Consider the following 23487-nt stretch of genomic DNA (forward strand, 5'->3'; position numbering starts at 1 on the left):
TCTATTAAACCAATACTAATACCAAAAATCTAAGCATATATTTGACACTGCCTTATCAAATATATGAATATAAAGCAGAGAAAGGCTAATAAATACCAAAGACTGTGTATAGTGGATAGTCGCACGACACAACAACGCCGATTCTATATTTAATACAAAGTAAACATTATTCAAACACATATCTGCATATATATTATATAATTCAAACATCGGTATCAAACAAAAAACTCTTTACATAAAAAACTGAATAACCTTTGGCCACTATCAAGAAAATTTCAACTGTTCAGATTGACGGTGTCGTGCTGAATGATAACATAGGAAATAAAAGATCGGGAATATAATTTTGAAGCTGGAAAACCTAGCACCATATATGCTACATGTGATGAAAACACTTTTGTGAGTTCTTTTATATGTTTTTGTGTGGCTTCTTTGCTTGTGTTTTGTTTGTGTTTTTGAAAGCAATGTTTTGTTTTGTTTTTTTCTTTGGTTGTCGTTTCTCCAGCCTTCCCCATTTGATTACAATGTTCATTCTTACATATAGAGGATGACTCTGTTATTATGGATTAATTTGGAAATGAGTCTGCAAACACTGTATCGGTGTTGTAAACGTTTAATTCATCAGTCGTATATTACAAAATAACGATAAAAAAGTTCTTCGAAAATACGTTTTCATTCCAACTCTTTCTTTATCATCTCAGGAAATGTTCTAAAATTTCGAAAACAGCTGAAAAGAATGCATATATTAAGTATACATATCGATATATATGATTCAATGTGATAGGATAATGTAATATGTCTTATTAAATTGATGCGAGTTAGACAAAAAAAACCGATTCTTTTTTGTTTCAAGTATATTAATAAAAGCGGAATTTGAAATAATATTTTGTTATAAGCAGTCAGTTTGGCCCAAATTTGTAAAAATAAGCTCAAAAACATCGCTAATGGATTATTGACTTGCAAGTCAATAATTTAGCCTCTTTGAATCCGTATTCATGTGACCTTCAATTTAACCCCTCAGCTGGAGATGGGTTACGCATGTCCTAGGCGTGTGTTCAGCTATTAAAAGGACAGGAATGTCAACATTGAATGTGAAACAAGAGTGAACCATTTCGTTGACCGATTCGATCCACAAAAGAAATCCTTCTTATACAGGTTAAAACGATGATTAACATATTTTAACCTATTACATGAAATCAAACAGACCTAGAAAAATCCAATTGCACGTGTTTTTTATCTATTCATATTTCTAATTTTTTTTTATGTTTATATCGGGTTATATAAACGCCGGCAGTCTTCAGAGGTCATCTCGATCGTTAATTAAATGGCGTCTAGACTAAAGTACACACGAAATGCTGATATATATTATCGAAAGTTCGATATCGAGTCCATGCATTGTTGATTGTTTATTTTAGACTTTTTGAAATTTGGACATACGTTTTAGTATGTTTTATATCAAATATGGTAATTTGAATCAAATCGATGAACATGAATTGGATATTTAATGCCCCTTTAACTATACTTGAGTGTACTACAAACACATGTGATATGAATGCACACATATGTTCCCTAAAATCGTTGAGTTTTTAAGAGAGGAAAGATTGAAGGGAAGAAATGTATATATGTATAGATATTTCATTTCTAGGCATTTTGATATGTTCTTGTTCACTGATTGTCTTTTCCTTAAATTCAATATTATATAGCATTGTCGGGAAATAGACAGTATCATTTGTTACATTAATTCACCAGCTATAATGCAATCGCAAATGTCTACTAGTCCCGATCATAAATGTAAGAGTTCAGAGAGTTATAAATGTCAACTTGTGGTCCCTTAAAAACTTGTTGAATAAGTATGGGCGATGCCTTCCTTTGTCAATGAACACCTAAAGTTGTTTTAAATGAAAAACTAGAAATAAAATAACATTATTGTAATCATATATACTTTTTGTGTTTGGTATTCTGTTTACTTACCTGAACCACAGACAACAAAAATAAATAGAGCTAATAAATATGGTCCAACTTGATATTGTTCTTCAAATGATTTCTGAAAATAAAATGTTAGCACTTATTTTGAGTTGCTGAATTTCTGCAGCACCGTACATGTTTACGTTTTTCGTTCATTAGCATAAAGGTTTTAAAATCTTGTCTTAAAATTTAAGAAATAATTCTTTAATGATCTATAGATATAAGAAGATGTGGTATGAGTGCCAATGAGACAACTCTCCATCCAAGTCACAATTTGTAAAAGTAAACCATTTATATGCTTATTTAAAAATCGGTAGGCATTATATTTGTCAATATCTCTTCACTGAGCGTTAGCGAATAAAAAATTTTGACAATTATAATGCCTACACATGTTAAATTAAGCATAAAGCATGCCATGAAAAAATTATTTCGATTTTTTCTTCGAAGCGGACATAAAACACATGTTCGAATGGCATCTATATTGGTTTCATAAAGATTGCATTCTGTAACTTGTTAAGATGCGCCGCCGCTTGACAAACTACAGAATACTAGTAACCAAAATATAAATAAAACGGTCAATTCCATTTACATGGCTATAAATTATAAATTCTTTTTTCGAAATTAGGACTTAGATGAAGAAATAGTTTTGTTATAAAACAATACTTACTAATGTTCTAGGTACATTTCCTCTAATGTTTACATTGTCCCGATGTTTTTTGTTAGCTATCTTCATTTTTTGTTTAGTTGCAGGCATGGTGTTAGAATATATATTTTTCTCGCTCAAATCGAAAAAAAAAACACCTGCGTTCTCTCTCCTTTATTGTCGCAAAAGAATGTAATAATATAATTTCCATCTGTTGCATATGTAAAGTTATGTTTACAATTGTTATCGAATAGTCAAGTAGAAAAATTACGTCGTTCATACAAAGAAACTTCTTTTGTTACCATGTAAAACTGAATTCTTCAGGCAGCAAGTATAAAATTTGCATCTTATATAGAAATAAGTTTCCAGAATGGTTCTACAAGTGTTTGTCTTTCCGTAAGTTAGTAGTTATTTGCTGATCTTTCATTCATGTGGTCCAAGGTGTCAGTTCAGTTGGAATCCGTCGTCAGACCGTTCACGTTTTAAATCTTTTTTTCTGTCTTTGGAAACCAAAGTGGACAGCGAGCGGTGTTGTGACGAGTAACATCATATTATTTACTGACACAGAAAAGAAATTATTTTTCTACCCAGTAAGACTTTTTTTTAATTTAACTGTAGTTACCTTTTGAAAGCACTCAATCATTATTTTATATTTATTTCATAACCGCGACTGTCATTCGGTATATCAAGAAAACTGATTGCGATAGAATATAAACGTTGGTCAAGCATTGCGATTGGATCGTTCAAGATTTGGTATGATCGGACCGTGAATGTAGTTAATTAAAATCCAACTTCAAAATCTGTGAAAAAAATCCGTTTTGTTATCAAATGATAAGTGAAAAATCAGAAAAAAAGAAATATGTATTTCCAAATGGTTCAACTTTTTCAATAATACTGTGCACTAAGGTAAAGAACAAATGCACTTACTTATTTTCTATCAACAAATGTTTTTCTCCTCGAAAATTTGATACTGGGGATCAATTTCAAATTTAATCTTTTACCTTAAAATAAATTGAGGTTGAAATCCTGGCACATAAAAATGAAAATAATAATTTGTTATTTTTTTAATAGATAACAAATTATTATTTTCTTTTTTATGTTTTACGACATTGATATGTTGAAGAACATGCTGCCTTTTGAACAACTGTTTTGGTTCTTATACATCCGCTGCTTTCAAATATTCGGCTTTGAACGTTCCTGATGAAGGTAAATCAGGAAAAGAACCTCAAACGCACGAAATCCATAAAGTGTTCATTTACTATAGCACTAGGTCAATATCACTGTTTGTCACGGGACTGTCAGTCCCAAAGGTTCCAATTCCCTCACCATAAGATGACCTTGGATGAATCTGGCTATTCTTACTAGGTACCTTTTTTCATATAGCTCCTAACGTTTCTGTGTATTCATACATCCCATGCTTTCAAATGTTTGGGTTTCAGCGTTCTTGATGAAGATAAATCCAGAAAAACGGGGTCACCAAACATACTTTTTTAACAAGACATCCTAATAATGATTGTGGCCAAGTTTGGTTAAATTTGGCATAGTAGATTCAGAGAAGATTTTTGTAAAAAAATAACAGAATACGGACGCCAAGTGATGAGAAAATCTCACCTTTTGGCCAGATGAGCTAAAAAAAAAGGTGTTGCCTTTCATCCTTACCGCATATTCTCTGTCGCATCTTGTAGTGTCACCGTATCAAAATATACGGACATCATTACACATGACCTTTTTAATTTTAAAACCATAGCAGATTTTTTTTTCAAATACTATTAATGTAGCCACTATGAACCAAACAACAGCAACAACAAAAATCAAACAAATCAACAAAAACAAAAACAATTAAAAAAATAAATAACACGTAAAAAAACTATTTGGCGTGCATCAGCGTCTTTATAGCATACGGTTATTTCTCTTGGGTACTTGGGGATAGGACAAAATTGTTTTGCTCTCCAAAAATCCGTTATTTACTTGAGGACTGGATAATGTTTTCCCCCCAAAAAAATCCGTTATTTTCTTGAGGACATGACAATGTTTTCTCCTCACCCTTTAAAAAAAAATCCGTTGTTTTTTATTTATTTTAATTTCATTTATTTTCGTGTTTTTCTGTGTTAGACTTACATTAATATACTTGAAACAACATTGTTTACTATTTACTATCAATTGCTAGTTTACTAAGTACAGCGGTAACTGATAATATATATATATATATATGTATCCATTTTGTTAGATCTGGTGATCAATTTATTTGGCAATCGCCAATGGCAGTCAGCAGGGTTTAAGAACATCATTTGTTCGACCTGTTAGTCAAATGCGTTTTGTTAAAATAGACTTTTTCACTTTATTTTTTTGTTTTTTGGAAATTGTTGTTTGTGCTGTATTTAGACCCCTCTACCAAGAAATTTGTTTTGCATGCACACGTATAAAAATTGCGGTTTTTATCCAACGCAATCATAGGTTTGAACGTTGTTTTCAATTTAGACTTTTTATATTTTTTCGTTTGGGCTTGTATTATATTTTCCTTCGGGTTTATATGATCCGTTCATCCTATTTCGACTCTTTAAAATTCAAGAGTCTATCCTAAATTGAGGTAAATCATATGGCCTTCCAAATACCGTTTCGATCCCTAACATCACTGAAGAGACATTTATTGTCGAAATCCGGATATGGTGTACAAATTTTTGCACCTCATGTTTGTGGTATACCATCTTTTCCACAAGTTTATTGTTTTCTGTTTGGTATTTAATTAATATTAAGATCCATTTTGTTAGATCTGGTGATCAATTTATTTGGCAATCGCCAATGGCAGTCAGCAGGGTTTAAGAACATCAGTTGTTCGACCTGTTAGTCAAATGCGTTTTGTTAAAATAGACTTTTTCACTTTTTTTTTTGTTTTTTGGAAATTGTTGTTTGTGCTGTATTTAGACCCCTCTACCAAGAAATTTGTTTTGCATGCACACGTATAAAAATTGCGGTTTTTATCCAACGCAATCATAGGTTTGAACGTTGTTTTCAATTTAGACTTTTTATATTTTTTCGTTTGGGCTTGTATTATATTTTCCTTCGGGTTTATATGATCCGTTCATCCTATTTCGACTCTTTAAAATTCAAGAGTATATCCTTAATTGAGGTAAATCATATGGCCTTCCAAATACCGTTTCGATCCCTAACATCACTGAAGAGACATTTATTGTCGAAATCCGGATATGGTGTACAAATTTTTGCACCTCATGTTTGTGGTATACCATCTTTTCCACAAGTTTATTGTTTTCTGTTTGGTATTTAATTAATATTAAGATCCATTTTGTTAGATCTGGTGATCAATTTATTTGGCAATCGCCAATGGCAGTCAGCAGGGTTTAAGAACATCAGTTGTTCGACCTGTTAGTCAAATGCGTTTTGTTAAAATAGACTTTTTCACTTTTTTTTTGTTTTTTGGAAATTGTTGTTTGTGCTGTATTTAGACCCCTCTACCATGAAATTTGTTTTGCATGCACACGTATAAAAATTGCGGTTTTTATCCAACGCAATCATAGGTTTGAACGTTGTTTTCAATTTAGACTTTATATATATATATATATATAGAGAGAGAGAGAGAGAGAGAGAGAGAGAGAGAGAGAGAGAGAGCTCTTATAATCAAAACAGATGGCACTCATTAAATACCCATAACTACATTCGAACAGATGGGCGCCTGAAGTCCAGCGGCAGTTATAACATAAACATGCAGGGTGAAAGCATATTTGTGTGATATGTATGCATTCAGCTTTTACAAGACGAACACGCAAAATCGGATTTTAACATGATACGTACTTAATGTAGCAGTCCATATATAGACAGAGCACTTGGCGCACTCGGCGGACTGATGATTATTCTGACTCCAAGCGACTAGTACTAGTAGTTGGTCTTACTCTTAAATGCTGCGTGTCTAGCTGAGAAACAGTATAAAGCAGATACCAATATCAAAGAATTTGATTTGATCCGAATGGAATCGAATCCGCAAACTCCCACACCCGAGCCGAGCAAAACATTGCAAAACCATTGATTCAGTATTTAACCTACCGTACCAATACTTAATCGTCATGCAATCGATAAAAAAACTGTAGATGATCGTTCAAAATCTATGTTCAATTATTCGATTTTGCGACATGGATGGAGATAGTAAGAAACCTTAAACCAAATACAAAATATGTAACCAATTTTGAGGGAATATACGTATTGAACCATTTGGTTGATTGATTATTGCTTAATATTTTCATACTGATGAATAAAATACGATATGTAGTGATATGAATGTGAACTTCTTTTTATTAGAACGGTACATTGCGTCATTTTTTTCAAATAGAAGCTCACAAGGTTATAATGGTCGGCATGTTACTCCACCTTACCACATTATTCGGCTCACTGCGAGTTGGTAAACTAGTTTTCACTGCACAGTAACTCCTAAATGCCGGGCGTTTTATCAAGCAAAACTCTGGGGTGAAAGTGTAGGACAAAAACAATAATGGAACGAGAGTAAACCATCCAGCCTTGTATTTCCTTCAGTCAAAAATAAACCAACTTGAATTCGAAATTCGTTGTTACCGTTTGGATAATTATGAAAATAACACATAGTTCTGCATAAATGAATTATCTAAAACGCTTAGCTTCTGTAAGAGATTTTTTTCTAATGACTTGTGTAAAACCTCGTAAATTTCGGAATACTGACATCTTTCACTCATGTGATGTCCTATTTGTTTAAAGAAAAACAACAAGTTTGAATGCAAACTTTTGTTGTCAGAAAAGACATTTTCAAGAAAACCCACTTTCCTTTCAAGAGTACGGGGAATACAGTTTATTTAAAATCAGATATTAAAATAGTATGTCTTCAAATAGTCATCCTCTTCTTTAAATATTTTTTTCTGTAATTAAACTGTATGAATAAATTTGTTTCGTTCTTCTTTAATTATTTAAGAATTTACATCCATACGTAACATACATACATACATAATAAGTCTTATTACTTCTCTATGTATGTAAATTTTATTAATTAATTATCTGTATACATTTGAGAATTACATATATTTAGTCTCCGCTTAGATCCGTCTGTCTCTTGTTTTATTCTTTAAACAAACTTTTACAAAATTTTCATTTCGTTTCGTTTTGTCATATTCCCTTTTGGCAAATTTCGTTTCGTTTCGTTCTTTTCCGTTTCGCACTTTACAGGCACCCGATAACACCACGGATAGGGTTTTAAAAGAAGTATGAACACAGTTATTACGGTCCAATAGAGACTTCAATCGTAACTACTCGGTCCTTCTCGCTACGCCTAAAAATTTTGTCACATGAATTGTAAAATAGTGCAATTTATCCATCACCTGCATACGAGGTTATTGTAGGCGTAGCGGGAATGGCAAAGTAGTTGCGATTGACAGAGACGTATAATAAGACTGGAAACAAACAAATAAAGCACCAGCATTTAAAAAAGCTGAAAATTATAGACCCATCTCGATATTATGTATATATACAGCAAAATTATAATGGAACACACAATCTAACTAAAATTCGGATCTATCGTCACTCGCTTATTCGTCGAAGCTCTTATGAGCATAACGATGCGGAGATTCTTTTTCATAAGAAAGTTACAAATGGATTATTTTTCCTTATACAATAACACAGTCGAACATGCTACCACAAGTCGTTGTAGCAAGCCTACCATCCTACAGAAAACAGATGTCGCAAACTGTTCTGTACAACACAATCAAGCTGTATAAATATCAATGTACATAGTTTTAATCATTTATTTTCTTGTTCATGAACACGTATAATTTAAGGCAGTTCTTAGGTGCTATTTTACTAGTTCCTTTGAAGGCTCCGGAAAAATAGCGATGTATATAGAGTTTTGCTATTTTGCCGGTCTTATTTAAGATTTTTTTCTACATGAAATATTTTTTTATTGAAATCAGTGATGTTCAAAAATGGGAGACTACACTTCGTTGTAAAAAAAAACTTGAAATAAATGCCAAGTTCGACTCATAAGAAGAGCTAGTAAAGCAGGTTTTGCAGCACTTTGAAAAGGACAACTGTGTGCAACTGTGGTATAAAATTCATAATGCAATAAATGGCCGTGTAATTCTGATGGATATCCATTTTGTGGGAGAAATAGTGGCATGGGGGTAAAGTGGCTATATGTATGGACGTATTGTCAATTTTCAGCGGGGGGAGAATGGAAATGATCCAAAATTTCCCCGGGGAAAAACTGGCATGTGGGGGAAAATGGCTTAAGAAACTATTTTGCCGGTGGCGGTACAATAGCACCCCAGGCTATTTTGCTAATGTACAATCCACGCGCATGCAAACAGAACGTAATATTCGATCAGAGGCGGATTTAGGGGGCCCAGGTACCCTCTTTTGTTGATTATTTAGGGACCACTGAAGCATGACTGGAGCGGGTGCCACTCTTATGGCAGTCAGTGGGCCCCCTTTAGAAAATTTCTGGATCCGCCACTGTCGATGTTATGAAGTTGTAACTGTATACTAAAACAAGATATCAATCTTCTCGTTTGTTTTTCTAGAGTTTACACATCAATAAACTCTTAAAAATGTATACCTACAAGTTTATCATGGCTCGTTTACCATTTCAATAATTTCAATAATATGTATATGTACTAAAATGTAACCTTGACCTTCAAGTTATGTCTTTGGTGGTTAAGGTTGACGCAACCTTTGGTTATAAGCATCGTACGACATCTATCTAAGTAGGTAATTGAATTAAATAGATTTTTCATTTTTGACATTTTAAGAGGATTAATCATGCACATGCAGAAGTTCATGCAAGACTTATAACTTGAATTTCTAAGTAGGCATTACAAACTTCATATTTGTTTTTAAATATGAGATTGACAAAATATTTCTTTGATCTTGAAAACCATTTGATTAATCGATTAGCGGATTCACCATCCGTATCCTTTTTATTCCAGAAATGAATTCCAGTTACTAAAACCTCTATAATGTCAGTATTAAAGGTCAATAAATGTAAACGATACAAACTCGTCCTAATGTTGTTTCTCATATTTAACAGTGGTAATAAGACTTTTGAAGTGAAGTTTGATACTTTAAAATTCAGCCAACTCACAGACTTCCGAGTGTGTAAATAAACAGAGCTCACAAATCCATAACTGCGCTCCTTCATTTGTGCTAGTTGATTTTGCTGTGTAAAAAACCTAAAATTATTTAAATTATTTTACTCTAAAAAATATTCTATTATTAAATGTTTCATTGAAATATGGGTTGCAGATAAAAAAAAATATATCTACCGGTACTTGAAGATCTGCCAAATAGTCATGTTTTGCTATGTACCCTTTTTTATCCTCCATAAAAATAGTATATAGCCCTTCAAAAATCAATCAATAGCCAGCATATCTGAATAGTTTGTATACTAGAAATGAGATGGAATTATTCAGTATCTGTCCTGATTCACATGCCTTGTCAGGGTGGCATTTAGATTGCTTTTAGGTAGACCAGTCATTCTTGTCAATATTGTGAAATTGTTTCCATATGAAGCTGTTAGCACTTATTAACTATGTTTCAAATATAATTGGAAGGAAAAGGGTTACAGTATCAAACCAACACCCTCCTTGAAAATGTATTGCTTCTGTGAAACTAATACAATTGAGATAAAATGGTTCCTTGAAGTAATGCAGACAATTCATAAAAGGTCTTTTTTGCTAGGTTTTCAGCAGTCCATTGAACAGACTACTAATGATTATTTACTGTTGCATGTTTGGCCTTTTAAATCAAATATTAAACAATAAGGGAGATACAGTTCTGTAATTGATTGGATATGATAGAAGAACACAATAGATGGATGGCTAAAACTATGTATGTGGGGTTTTCTTTTCAAGATGTCCCTATACCAAGTCGGACTATCAGGACCATATATTTGATGATTTTGTCATTATTTGTATGTCTTTTTTCTATAAGAAGTCCCCCAAAGGGTGACTTGGGAATATTGTCACTCCAGTGGTCTTCTTCTGACCTGCTGGAAACCCCAATACACCCTAATTTTCCAGTGACAGTCCAAATTTCCATGATCTTCCTTCTGCACGGCCTTTCATACAGGACCTACCTATTGTATTTATTGTTAATTTGTTCTCGTCCTGAACATGTATGAAATATCTGTTAATGGAAGTTGAGCAACCAACAATCAATCTTGTAGTCTTGCACTGTTCAGTATGTTTGGTTATTCAATTCTGTTATCCCTTATATTTACATAAATTATTATTCAATTTCATGTTTGTCTAAAGTGACACATATACAAAGGTAACATTAGTTGTAAATTTTTACGTTACAATCCAAACCTTTACTTGCATGATTATTAATTGTAATTTTCATGCTAAAAATGTAAATAATACTTTGTATCATTCTTTTCTGCAAAACATGAATAATTCAAAACTATTTAAATGTCAAATTAATTATCGCAACACTGTTTTTAAAAATTGTGTATTGTACAATACATGCATTTAGATACATTACATCATTTACAATCAGTTCTTGTTTTATAATATATGCATGAACAATTCTATTGGTAAGATAATCAACTAATGCTTAAGACAACAAAGCCTCACGATTATTAAAACATTTTAATTACATTAAATAAAATATCTTGACGTAGATTGCATTCTTTGATATTGACACAACAATGAAAAGTGATCACTCATTCATACATGAACAAATGTATTTTATAAGATTCAGCAGCCTTTAAAACAAATGCCCTCACCTACAGCTATATAGCTGTAACTGAGAATTTACTGACTTAGTTTGGCATTAAACCTGTATGCTGCCACTCATAACAATAACAATGAAATTCAATAATATCCTGATCCGTGGTCCTAAAATCTTGATCCCAGAGACAAAAAAGTTGTTGTTTTCCAAAGAGTCATTCGTTTTAATATGTTCTAAATATAAGCAGCTGTTACGTCATCCTTATGCTTTGGATAATTTGGAATACAGCTGAAAAAGAAGGAAAAACATTAGAATCCATATATATATTTTGAAAACAAATATTGATTTGACTTGTGAATATATAATTTTTTGTACATGTATTTAGAGAAGACTTCATATGGCATTGTAATTAAACAATATGCAGAAAGATTATCAGTATTTATCCTCAGTGTACCATATATGTGAGTAGAATATTTAAATTTGAAAGACCATACTTGAATTATCATTATAGTGAGAGATAAGATTTGGTGATCATGCATTTTCATCCTTTGAAAATGTTATTTTAAAGGGAAACATTGAAATATATTTTACACACATCCATGCAAGGTTAAATTTTTGTGTCTTTTAACAGTTAATTTTTTTCATCAGAAACATATTTGAGAAAACAATGAACATTTCTAAGCGCATAAATAAAAAATATTAAGTACCATAAAATTTGTTAATAGTTGAAATTAAAACAAATGTATGTTATCATGGTTATACAATACTGGTACACATGTACTACTGTTTTGACTAATGGTACTATGTATAAATATACTCAAACATACCTGACCCACACACAACAAATATAAACAGAGCTAACAGCCATGGTCCAACTGGGTATTTTTCCTCTGCTGGTTTCTAAAATACACCAGAAAGATTTTCAATGTGGAATGCTACATGTATTTATTTTTTTTTCATAACTTAAAACTTGTGAATATTATATATGTACATCAGTACAAGCATCATTATCATAATATATTCATTTACTTGATGACACTTTTATTTTTTAATGTATAATCATGAAAATGTACATGTGTTTTGATGGTGAAATCTTTTTAGGGAAAATAACTACATGTATGTCAAATAGCCTCTTGGAATTGATACAAAATTAAAATGACTCGACTGAAATGAAAGTTTAATTAAAGCGATCTCAGATATGACAGCAAATACACAATGTACCTACTTTTTTTAGCTTGTCCCTGCTAGAAACCAAAACAACAACCTTATTTAAGAATAATTGAATCTACTTATAATAAGAAATGACTATTGGAAGATTGAAAACTTGAAATGCAACTGAAGGAATATATTTTCTCCTATTAAACAGTTGTAAACTATAGATCATGGAATGGCGAATTTCAACAAAAATGCATGTGGTGTCGTTCTTAACAAACCACAACTCTCATTGAAGTATCAGAAAACAAGAACTACATTTTGCTGACTAACAATTATCAAACCCAAGCTGCTGACTAAATATGCAATGATTGATTGACTAAATTTAATTATTGTTTGCTTTACATCCAGTGGCAAATAGTTCATTTATGTTGAGAACAAGACCAAAATTGAATCCTAGCTGTCAAGAAGTACTGGATAATTGTGTGATGAAAAATTATAAGTTCATCATATGCAAACAGGAAGTACATTTAAGTGTTTGAAAGATCCTGAAGCATTTGTAAAGTGTGCTCAAATGTTAAAACTCCTTACTGTGATGCTGCCAGTTGAGATCTAAAACTAACTTTAAAGTGAACCTGCTAGTTGATTTTAAACAAATTTTAGTTTAAGAAACTTTATATCCTATTTAGCCGGGTGAGACCAGTTGTCTAAATGGGTTGGTGTTATCCGGTAAGAAATTTAAAGCCCAAATGAGTAATACACTTATATGCAAACATTTATTGAAATGAAAAATTGCATTTGTTTAGATAACCAGATGTAAATTTTGATGTGACTTTTCTAGAAACTGAATAAGAAAATTGTTAACCAAAATGTGTTGCCTTTTATGAAATCACTTGCACTTTGTAATATTTTCCATAAAATCCAGAATTATTTTTGGCATAGTAACTTTATTCCATTAGGGATATTATATCCCAAAATTTAACATGTTACTTGGAATTATAGCCTTTTCTTACAATATAGGAGACCAATACTTTAAGGTTTTGTACCATACTGATCACTAAATATATAATTTATAAACATAAAAATTTACGACTTACTTCTTGAAAACATATTTATTTCAACTGAATTTTGGAAAGACTTCCATTTAAACCCACCTGGTTAACAGATAGCAAAATACACAAGTAAAAGGAGGATTCAAATGGAAGTCTTGCCTGCATTCCTTGACAAAAATAACTCAGTGATTATAAAACTAAAAGCAGATAATCATTCCTTGGTTGATTAATTCTGTTATAAATCACAAATCAATATTGGTTCAAAGTTTCTAAGATCTACAAGAAAAATCTGAATGCATTAACGCAAAAGAGTATATCATATACACATAACATACATGTATGTTTACTCTTTGGTGTCATGCATTCTAAATAAAACCAAAAGGTATATATATGAAGAAAGCCCATTACTGCATTAGGTACCAAGGTGTTTGTTTGGTATGAAATGGCAAATATATGGCACAAAATGGGTATTTTTCTGGGTACAGATTAGGTGGGTGGCCTAATCAGAAAATCACTTTGACACAGAATCCCAAAAGGGCTTATCAATATAGGTGACTGGTCCTGTCAGATTGACGTGGTAACCGGATTGGTTACTTACTACATCTTCGCAATGGGTTTACCACGGGGACAATCACAGATTTAAGTTACACTTGTGTTCAGATGTAGAAACTTTGTTAAAGTATTTCAATTGAGAGTATATAAGGAAAAATCACAAGCAGTGACAATTTGTTCACCGATATATACAGGTTTACACCGAACAGCTGTTTTGAAGTTAAAGTTCAAAAATTATTTATAAGCTCACCAAAGATTTTGGAACATTTCCTCGTGTATTTATATTTTTGCTGTGCTTTTCATTTGCAAGTCTCATTCTTTGTTTTGTGGCAGGCATGATGACGGTTTCAGGTGTTGAATCTGACTGTAATGTGTAAATGATTTCGTGCGAACACTTTACACGTCACTTTTCATAACAAATTGTGTGGAAAAAGGAAGTGTTAAAGTGTCGCGTTAAAAATCATTACGCATATTGATATAGTTCTTTCAAGTGGCTAAGTGAAAGCTGAAGATTAATCATTTTATATCGATATTTTAATTCCAACAGATAGTAAATAATTTTAACAAATGATTCTTCTTGTAACATTTTATTGGAATATTAAAAGTGTTTTATCTTTTTAGGATAGTTAGCGTACGAATTTCATATTTACGTGTCACATAACTTGTTCTCGGACACTTACCTCCTAGCAATGTAACTCCACTTGTATGTCGAAGGGTAACTTCCAAAGGGTATCGAAGCTACAACAACTGGTTTTAATGTGTACTCTGGTTACACCCTTTAATCTATTACGATAAGAAATATTATTGGGAACCAGGTGATTAAAGATGGCGCCGCCCATTACACGTGAGTGCCAGCTTTATCAGATTATGCTGGAAATGATACCGATACACAGATAGAATAGCAAACTGTCTAATAAAATTTATTTCTCAACTCATTTCTTTGAAAAAAAAAATAAAAAATATAATGAAACCTCTGTGTTGAACAACAACAGTTCAGTAAATCTACTATCAGAACTGTTAGGAAATATAAAATATATATTTATATATATCATAATTTTGTTTGCTCGATTGGCATATAATAAGATCAAGAAAAAATTATCCCCTTTGACATTATTCAAATGACTCAAAGGTTTCTGCCTTAATACTTGGAATAGCTGTGAACATTTCAGACACAATTTGGAAAATAAAATATCTTATCATAATTTCAACTTCTGCTAAAAAAAAATTCACATTAGTACATTACCATGATTATTGTAAAAAACTTTGTGTTATAATTTTAGATATCTCAGATATAAACTGAATGTATTACAAAAATACAAGAATGCAAGAGATTGGCATTATGCAAAAATTTGTGATATCTGGTGGCTGATGTGATTTCATTGAAAATGTTCAAGTACAAATAAAATTTCATTGTTTCAATAAACATGATAAATCACAAAAAATAATTAAATTATACATTTATTTTGAACATGCAATACCCTAACAAGCAATCAGATTCCCATGTTTATAACATCATATGTTTGCTATCACAAACAGAAAAAGAATTACCAACCATTGTACCAATACCACCATTTCATCATGTTCATAGTTCATAAGTTTGTTGTTACTGATGATGAAATTGAGGTCAAGTCTGATATTGTTGATTTTCCCTTTTGCTGTTGCCGTGTTGGGAGGTATTGCTCTACATTGCTTTAACAATGTCACTAAATAAATGTAATACTGTAAAAAACCTGTCTGCTGTAATTTTTTTCCTAATATCATGAAAACTATAATGGAAAACCATGAACTCTGTCAAGAAAAACAATCAGCAAGACAAGATTTTGGTTCATACACTACAGTTTCCATTCAACCCAAAATATTTTTGTTGCATTGTACAAATGTTATTTAACAATTCCAGGTGAGCAATTCAGGCTCCATGAAGCCTCTAGTTTTAAGTTTATATATTTTTTTGTTTCAGTTCGTGGGAGTGATGGTATTTGGATGGTAAATGGACCACCCACACTAGGATCTCGTCCAGATTTCCCAGGGTAACTGATAATATAATTGCACTTAATTGCAATTATGATATATATTTAGAATATCTTTATTTTGTAATTTTGTTCATGTTATTGAGATTTTGCAAATACTAATACTTTAAAAGAAGTTTGCCAAATCTCAAAAGTACTTGCAGCACTAAATCCATTTTTTATTACAACTCTTTCAAAGCAGCACTTTCCTCCTTAAAAGTTCTATAAACAAAAAGAATTATATGTTTTTAACCGGATTTTCAAAGTAAAAATCAGTTATTGATTTGGGGATGTACGGCGGGCGGGTGGGCGGACGGGCAGCTGCCAAACAGTGTCTCTTCAATTACATGAAAACCCTTTGACAAAATTTTTTCAAATTTAGATAAGTTGTTTCCTGTGTCTAAATAAAGGTCAAGTTCAATTTTCACGATTTTAGCTTTTCTCGTTTGTGAGTTATCGCCCTTTTTAATATCCATAAGTGGTATTTTTTGTGATTGAGTTATTTTCCTTTGAACAGAAATTGTTAATTATATACATAAAGTTTGTTAACACTAAGCCTTTATAGATAATTTTCACCTGTTTATATGTCCTGTTATCAGTTTACTAAACATATGGTTAATGTCTTATCTTGAGTGACAGATTTATTTGCAAATTTTCTGTTTTCTAAGTGTTGATGATTAAAAGCTATATAGTAGTAAATATAGTTAGAAATTTACTGTTCATTATTAGACATTTTGAAGATAATTACAGATAAGTTCTATAGATTTTTAAAAGACATTGTATTAATGATAAATAAAATTTTTGATTTTTTTTTCTTTTCTTTGGTAAATTGTAAATTGTTTATTATTCTGTAAAAACCAATTTTCTGAATGCTATATATATTTTTTTGATTAGGTGAACTCCTTTGAAAACTTAGCTTATATTGTCTATTAATAAACATATATTTAGATTTCTGATTTTGGGCCCAGTTTTCAAGTTGGTCCAAATCGGGGTCCAAAATTAAACTGTGTTTGATTTCAACATAAATTGAATATATATAGGGTTCTTTGAAATGCTGAATCTAAACCTGTATTTATTTTCGTTATTAGTTAGATAATACCACATCGAGGTACAAAGGGTCCTAAATTAAACCTTTGTTTAATCAACAATTGAATTCTTGGGTTCTTTGATATGCTGATTTTAACAATGTTTGAGTGTTAAATCATATGTAATTTTAGAGAACTTAGTCATCATTGGTTGTTGTTATTATATTATGGATTATATTTTGAAAAATTACATCATATCTAATTTTATAGAACTTAGTCATCACTTTATTGATTATAATCATATCTATTTATCCAATTTGAGTTATTTCCCTTTGCACAGAAAATATATGGATAAAATTAAATTGTGTTTCATTTCAACTTAAATTAAATATATATAGGGTTCTTTCAAATGCTGAATCTAAACCTGTATTTAAATATTAGATTTTTGGGCCCAGTTTTCAAGTTGGTCCAAATCAGGGTCCAAAATTAAACTTTGTTTGATTCACAAAAATTGAATTTATGTGGTTCCTTGAAATGCTGAATCTTACCATGTATTGAGAGATTTTGGATTGTGAGCTCCTTTATCAAATTGGTCCACATTGTGGTCCAAAGGTTCCTAAATTAAACTTTTGTTTGATTTCATCAAAAATTGAATTTTTGGAGTTCTTTGATATGCTGATTCTGACAATGTACTTAGATTTTGGATATTGGACCATAATAGGTAAATGTCCAATTTCAAATATTTCAGTTCTTTGACCACATTCATTTTGTGTCACAAACCTATGCTGTGTCAAATATTCAACCACAATCCAAATTCAGAACAGTTATAAGCTTAAATGTAGTGTCCATACTTGCTCAACTGTTCAGGGTTTGACCTCTGCAGGAAAATCCGGTTTGCTGTCACTCTGACAGCCTCTTGTTTCTATTTTACTTGTTTATTTTGATTAATTGAATAGACATACTTTTCTTGTCTAGAGTCTTAAACAGGAAAGATATGAGTCTAAAAGAGTCATGACAGGGTGAGATGTATATAAAGGGAATGTGCCTCTTTTATTTAAATGGTCAACAACAAAAAAACAAATGTGAAGTCGTGTATAAAGTAAGCAGGATTTCATTATGCCCTGCCACAGCAGAGAGGGCATTAAGTGTTACCCTTGTCCTTCTGTACATCCGTCTATGTACATCCCAAAATTAGTTTCCGTTTTCTAACTTTAGTTTTCCTCAACCAAATGTTATGAAACTTATACACAATGCTTATTACCACAAAACACAGATCAAGTTTGAATTTTGGTGGCATCACTTTTAACTGTTCTTGAGTTATGTCCGTTTATAACGTTATATGCAAACGGGGGCATCATCTGTGTCCCATGGACACATTCTCCATTTATTTTCTTCTGTAATGTACCATTCATAAATAGAACACTTAATTTATATCAAACACAAATCAGCTGAGAAAAACAACGTGAAAATACTTTAAACAATTAAGTTTTTAATTGATTTAATGTTTTTCTTTTGCAGGGAAACCAGTTCAAAGACTAAAGTAGTAGTTTTCAGTTCTGATGGGACGCTTTTAGCATGGTGTAATGGTGACAGGTAAATTCATTAGTTGTGATCATAGACTAAGTGTACCATGACTGTGATCATTGAACAAGTGTACCATGACTGTGATCATAGAATAAGTGTACCATGACTACTCATAGAATAAATATGAATAAGAAGATGTGGTATGAGAGCCAATGAGACAACTCTCCATCCAAGTCACAATGTTTAAAAAGTTAACAATTATAGGTCAAAGTACGGCCTTCATAAAATTAGTTTTAGACATGACAAATTTCAATATTTTCATATGTTTGATTTTTACTATTATTGTTAGTTTTGCCTATTATTCATAAGATTAACAATTTTCAAAACTATGAACCTTGTTGATTTGTCAAATTGATTTTTGGGTAAAGATTGCATGAAAAGCAAACAAGACCCTATGGTACTGACTTGATATCTGTATCTTCCAAGGTTTATCACTACCTTTGATAGTTCAAACAAAATAGTTCTGTGAAGTGAAGTGATCATTATTTAGATCCTATCCAGTCAATGTCATGAAATTTATTGAAGATATGTTATTTCTCGCTGCATTGAAGACCCATTGGTGGCCTTCGGCTGTTGTCTGCTCTATGGTTGGGTTGTTGTCTCTTTGACACATTCCCCATTTCCATTCTCAATTTTATACTTTGATATTTAAGTTACAATATGACGTGTATTTAAATTACCATACTTGTGAATAAAATATTTTTTGTTAAAAATTAAAAGTACTGCATGGTGTATGAATCTGTTATAGAAATAGGTTCAACTACAAATGTACAATCATGAACAAAGGAAGAGAGCTCCAACTTTAATTTTTATTTTGCCTAGCATGTTTTATTTAAAAATTCACAAAATTGCAAAATGAAAGCAATCTTTACCCTCACAAGCACTTTGATTATATTAAAGTGCATATATACCAAAACTGAAAAATTGATATGTAGGATCCAGTGTTCTCCACACAGTCCTCAGTATTTTTAAATAACACTTTAGGACTTGATATTACACTGTGTTCCTAAAATAAAAGCACCACATATATAAATAATATACTCTATTAAAAAATCTATTTAGAGATAGCACCATGGAGAACAAACGACAACCACTAGGCCTAGTATATAAGGATGGAAGTTTGAAATGGAGGCTTGGCATATAGAAAAGTTTTTTTTTAAGTGAAACTCAGTTTTATAAACGACCGACATAGGCAGTAACTGAATTCATGAAAAAATTAAGAAACATCAAAATTACAGTAGAAAACTTGAAACCAGCAATGGATGAAATTTTTGTGTACATTTAGATATATACCAAGGTTGCTAATGTCTTGGAAAACTTTGATTTATGATATGAAATAAATTCCAACTGCTTTAGGAAGTGTAGTCCTATGCAGTAATGAGTACCACTACATTTGAATTCTGTCATCCACCAAATAAAATTTATATATTCTAAAACCTTTTTAGTGTCAAAGTTGTGAAGACACCAGATTACCAACAGTTGTGGGATTTACCTCACGCAAAAGTCCAGTGTATGAAGTTTTCCCCGAAAGGCAGTATTTTGTTAGTATGGGAAAATTATTCAGGTAAATTTCATAAGTGCATTTTAAGTTAAAAAGGAACCTGTTTCTTTGTTTTTTTCTGTCAAGGCAACACAAAATCATACCGAGAAATGTATATGCATTAATGTGAAATAAACATATGTTGGGTATGATTCCATGTGATAACAAACCAAAAACTCAAAAAACTTAAAAATCGTTACATCTAGAGGTCAAAAGAGGATATTCAACACAAGACAATTGTTTACACCAAACAAAATGCTCTTAATTATCAATAAGCAAGTTGTGAATAAATTTAACAGAGACTGCCATCAATGAACAAAGATCTGCCATAAACACCAGATTCATAAAAGGACAAAAAGAACCACAATAAAATATAACTAGAGACTACATATACAATGTTCCTTACTAGAATAGACACCAAATTCTGTAATTACCAAAATCATAATGCATTTAAAACTTATTTTTAGAGTACTTGACCCTCCCTTTTTGATCAGTGAAATAACAGCAGGTACAAAGAATTAATTGTATATTTGTATGGTTTTATCATAAGATGTAACAGTTCAAGTTTTGGTTATCGTTTGGTTGAACAACTTTTTAGCTATTTCCCTTGGTCCTCAATTTTGAGTTTAGTTGGAGTTGAGAAATTTTTAATGGATTTCTGTTCCTTGGACATAGAAAATTGCTTGAATAGAACAGTTCTCCACATTTATTGTCGCACCTTCTTGACTGATGGAGTCAAAAAGCGAGGCATAGGTATGCTGTTTCTGGCGTGATCAACAATGTATTAGTTTATGACTAGGTCAGTTTATGGGAAACCACTAGTGGTAGGTAAATGATATTTGGTTTGCAGTTGTAAATGCATTGGCACATTTTATTTCCGTGGAGATTATTTGGCCCTGCCCCCTCAGACATGGTCTATTGCCTTTCAAACTTTTACTTAGTTTACCCGTATTAGTTTGTGATTAGGTCAGTTTATGGAAAACCACTATTGGTAGGTCAATGATATTTGGTATGCAGTTATATTAATATTGGCACATTTCATTTCCATGGAGATTTTTTGGCCCTGTTCCTAAGTCATGGTTCATTGACCTTGAATATTTTGCATAATTACATGTTAAAGTATTGCTATTTTAATTTCAATATTTGCATTTTACCTTCAAAATAACAAAAAAGGCGTGACTAACTCTGTGTTAACAGTTTATTTCTATAATGCCTGATTAAAATGTTTTAAGTTGTTTCCTTGAAGATGGAAAATTGCTTTGAAATATTAGATCTTTTACAGAAATAAAAACCCTTATGCTTTGGGGTTGGGTTGGGCTTGTAGTTGTTAACAATATCAAAATTGTTACATAAATAATCTGACCCAATTAATGATAAGATGGAAATTTCCAAGTACGTCAGCTTGTCCCATATAAGAGTTATCTCATCCAATGTAAACTTTACAGCTGATAGTGGACAGTATTTTGAATATGCAATACACTCAGACACAAATGTTAGAATGTTATTTTCTGGTGAATAAAACTTAAAATTTGATTCAAAAATTTAACTCATAGAATTACACATTTTTTGTCCATAAAGAAGCAGCAGTGATAAAACACAAGATATGAAAATTCATGGCCATGAAAATTAAAGTGTTCACTTGAGCAGTGTCTGTAAGGTATTTATAACAAATTGACTTTAATATCATTTTTGTCTTGCCTGCAAAATTAGTTAGGAATATGTAGGCAGCAATAACAATTGTTCAAGTTTGTGATTAGGTTACACAGGCAATGTTTTAACAGTTTATTTGTGATAATCTTTTATATATATCTGATCTTTTTGAATTATAGAAACACAAACTTAAGAAACTACATTTATGTTTCAGTAAATCAAGAAACACAACAGGGAAATGCAAATTTACATATATACAACATGCAAACTGGCAAATTGTTGAAGAGTTTGATTCAAAAGAAACAAGCAAATTGGTAAGAAATTTAATACAGGAGACTACCTAATCGGATATTGGCTAAATTAATATATTGGCTATTGTAATATTACTTCAAAACACAAAGCACTTTCCTATATGTTTAATGTAAATTTTATCCTGTAATCCAAAATCGGATACAAGAATATATCAGCAAATCGGATAGGAATATTCACGAAAAATTTGGTCAAAACCATGCACAATTTTCAATGTTTTTCTGACAAGAAATGGACCCAGTAGTTATGCAATTAATATCTTGCAGACAAGGACCGCCACAATGGTCTCGCATGTTCGCCTGCAGTGCATGAGGTCGTGGGTTCGAACCCCAGCCAGGTCAAACCAAAGACTTCAAACTTGGTATTTGCTGCTTTTCTGCTAAGCATGCGGCATTAAGTAGTAAAAGCAAAGACTGGTCGGCTCGAAATCAGAATAGTGTGTCCAGGTAAGGTGACATGTCTTCCTGTGGACTGTTACCTCGTGAACTAGCACGTTGAAAATCGGCTCAGCGTGTCGGTCTAGTAAAAAGCAGGGTAAATATTCATATTACATTAATATGTTCTCGTCCTGAATATGCGTATTAATTTGCCGCTGGACTTTAAGCAGCCATCCATCATCATCATCATCCTGCAGACAAGAAAAACAATTTATTCTTGATAATTTGTTGTCTTAATTCATTGTCGTCCTTTGTAATTTGCATTATATGCCCTTACAGTTCAAATGGTTTGAATTTATTTATAAATACCAGTGCAGTACGTTGGGAGAATTTTGATAAAACTCTAGTGTTTACAGTATCAGAAATATAATTTATACTGAATGTACCTCCTTCTGAATAATTTATTGCAATATAGATATCATCTTCGCTAGCCAAGGGTTACGATCCACTTCCCTCCTCTCCACCCTTGGCAGATTAAGCCAACATTTGTGATAACAATGTTGCGCCATCTATCGGTAGATTTAAGTCACGCCCATTCCGAATACATTATTCTTGACCAATGGTAGCACTTGAACTCTTCAATTTGGAGGTAAAAACACGGTAGCGTCTAGATTCTACACACTTGGGAAAGCAGGAAACGAAAATATACGTTGACATTCATGCATTTGTGCAAGAAACATACACAGGAACTTCTATTAATTGATTAAAAACATTCAAATTGTCACTAAATATAGTCGTATGTTTAGGGATGTAAAGACTTGTTGCACAATAAGCACGTGGCAATTGTTTACATACACTTTCTACATTTACATGTGATCATGTTATAGGCGCTTTTTGATTGGATGCAGCGAGTTTCAACTGCAACCAATGAAAATCAT

At 31.9% G+C, this 23487-nt stretch overlaps 1 protein-coding gene and 1 long non-coding RNA gene across 3 annotated transcripts in view; one reads left to right on the forward strand and one right to left on the reverse strand.

Moving 5' to 3' along the window:
• Positions 1-594: 594 nt before the first annotated feature.
• Positions 595-2776, reverse strand: LOC127738948 (uncharacterized). Its single transcript, XR_008000223.1, has 3 exons — positions 2630-2776; positions 1969-2041; positions 595-724 (listed from the first exon to the last, which is right to left on the reverse strand). It is a non-coding gene; the product is annotated as an uncharacterized LOC127738948 (long non-coding RNA).
• A 187-nt stretch (positions 2777-2963) lies between these two features.
• Positions 2964-23487, forward strand: part of LOC127738934 (eukaryotic translation initiation factor 2A-like) — a 34338-nt gene continuing 13814 nt past the window's right edge. Inside the window, exons 1-5 of one of the 2 annotated variants that reach the window (XM_052250432.1) lie at positions 2964-3001; positions 16016-16085; positions 18608-18682; positions 20119-20237; positions 22078-22177. In XM_052250432.1, coding sequence (XP_052106392.1) covers positions 16039-16085; positions 18608-18682; positions 20119-20237; positions 22078-22177 — 341 coding nt within the window. In that variant the 5' untranslated portion in view covers positions 2964-3001; positions 16016-16038. Of the gene's footprint in view, positions 3002-14661; positions 14903-16015; positions 16086-18607; positions 18683-20118; positions 20238-22077; positions 22178-23487 lie in introns of those variants that run through there. The other variant, XM_052250431.1, reaches the window with a different exon arrangement.

Source organism: Mytilus californianus, unplaced genomic scaffold (assembly GCF_021869535.1).
Source record: "Mytilus californianus isolate M0D057914Y unplaced genomic scaffold, xbMytCali1.0.p SCAF_4, whole genome shotgun sequence".
NCBI classification, from domain to species: domain Eukaryota; kingdom Metazoa; phylum Mollusca; class Bivalvia; order Mytilida; family Mytilidae; genus Mytilus; species Mytilus californianus.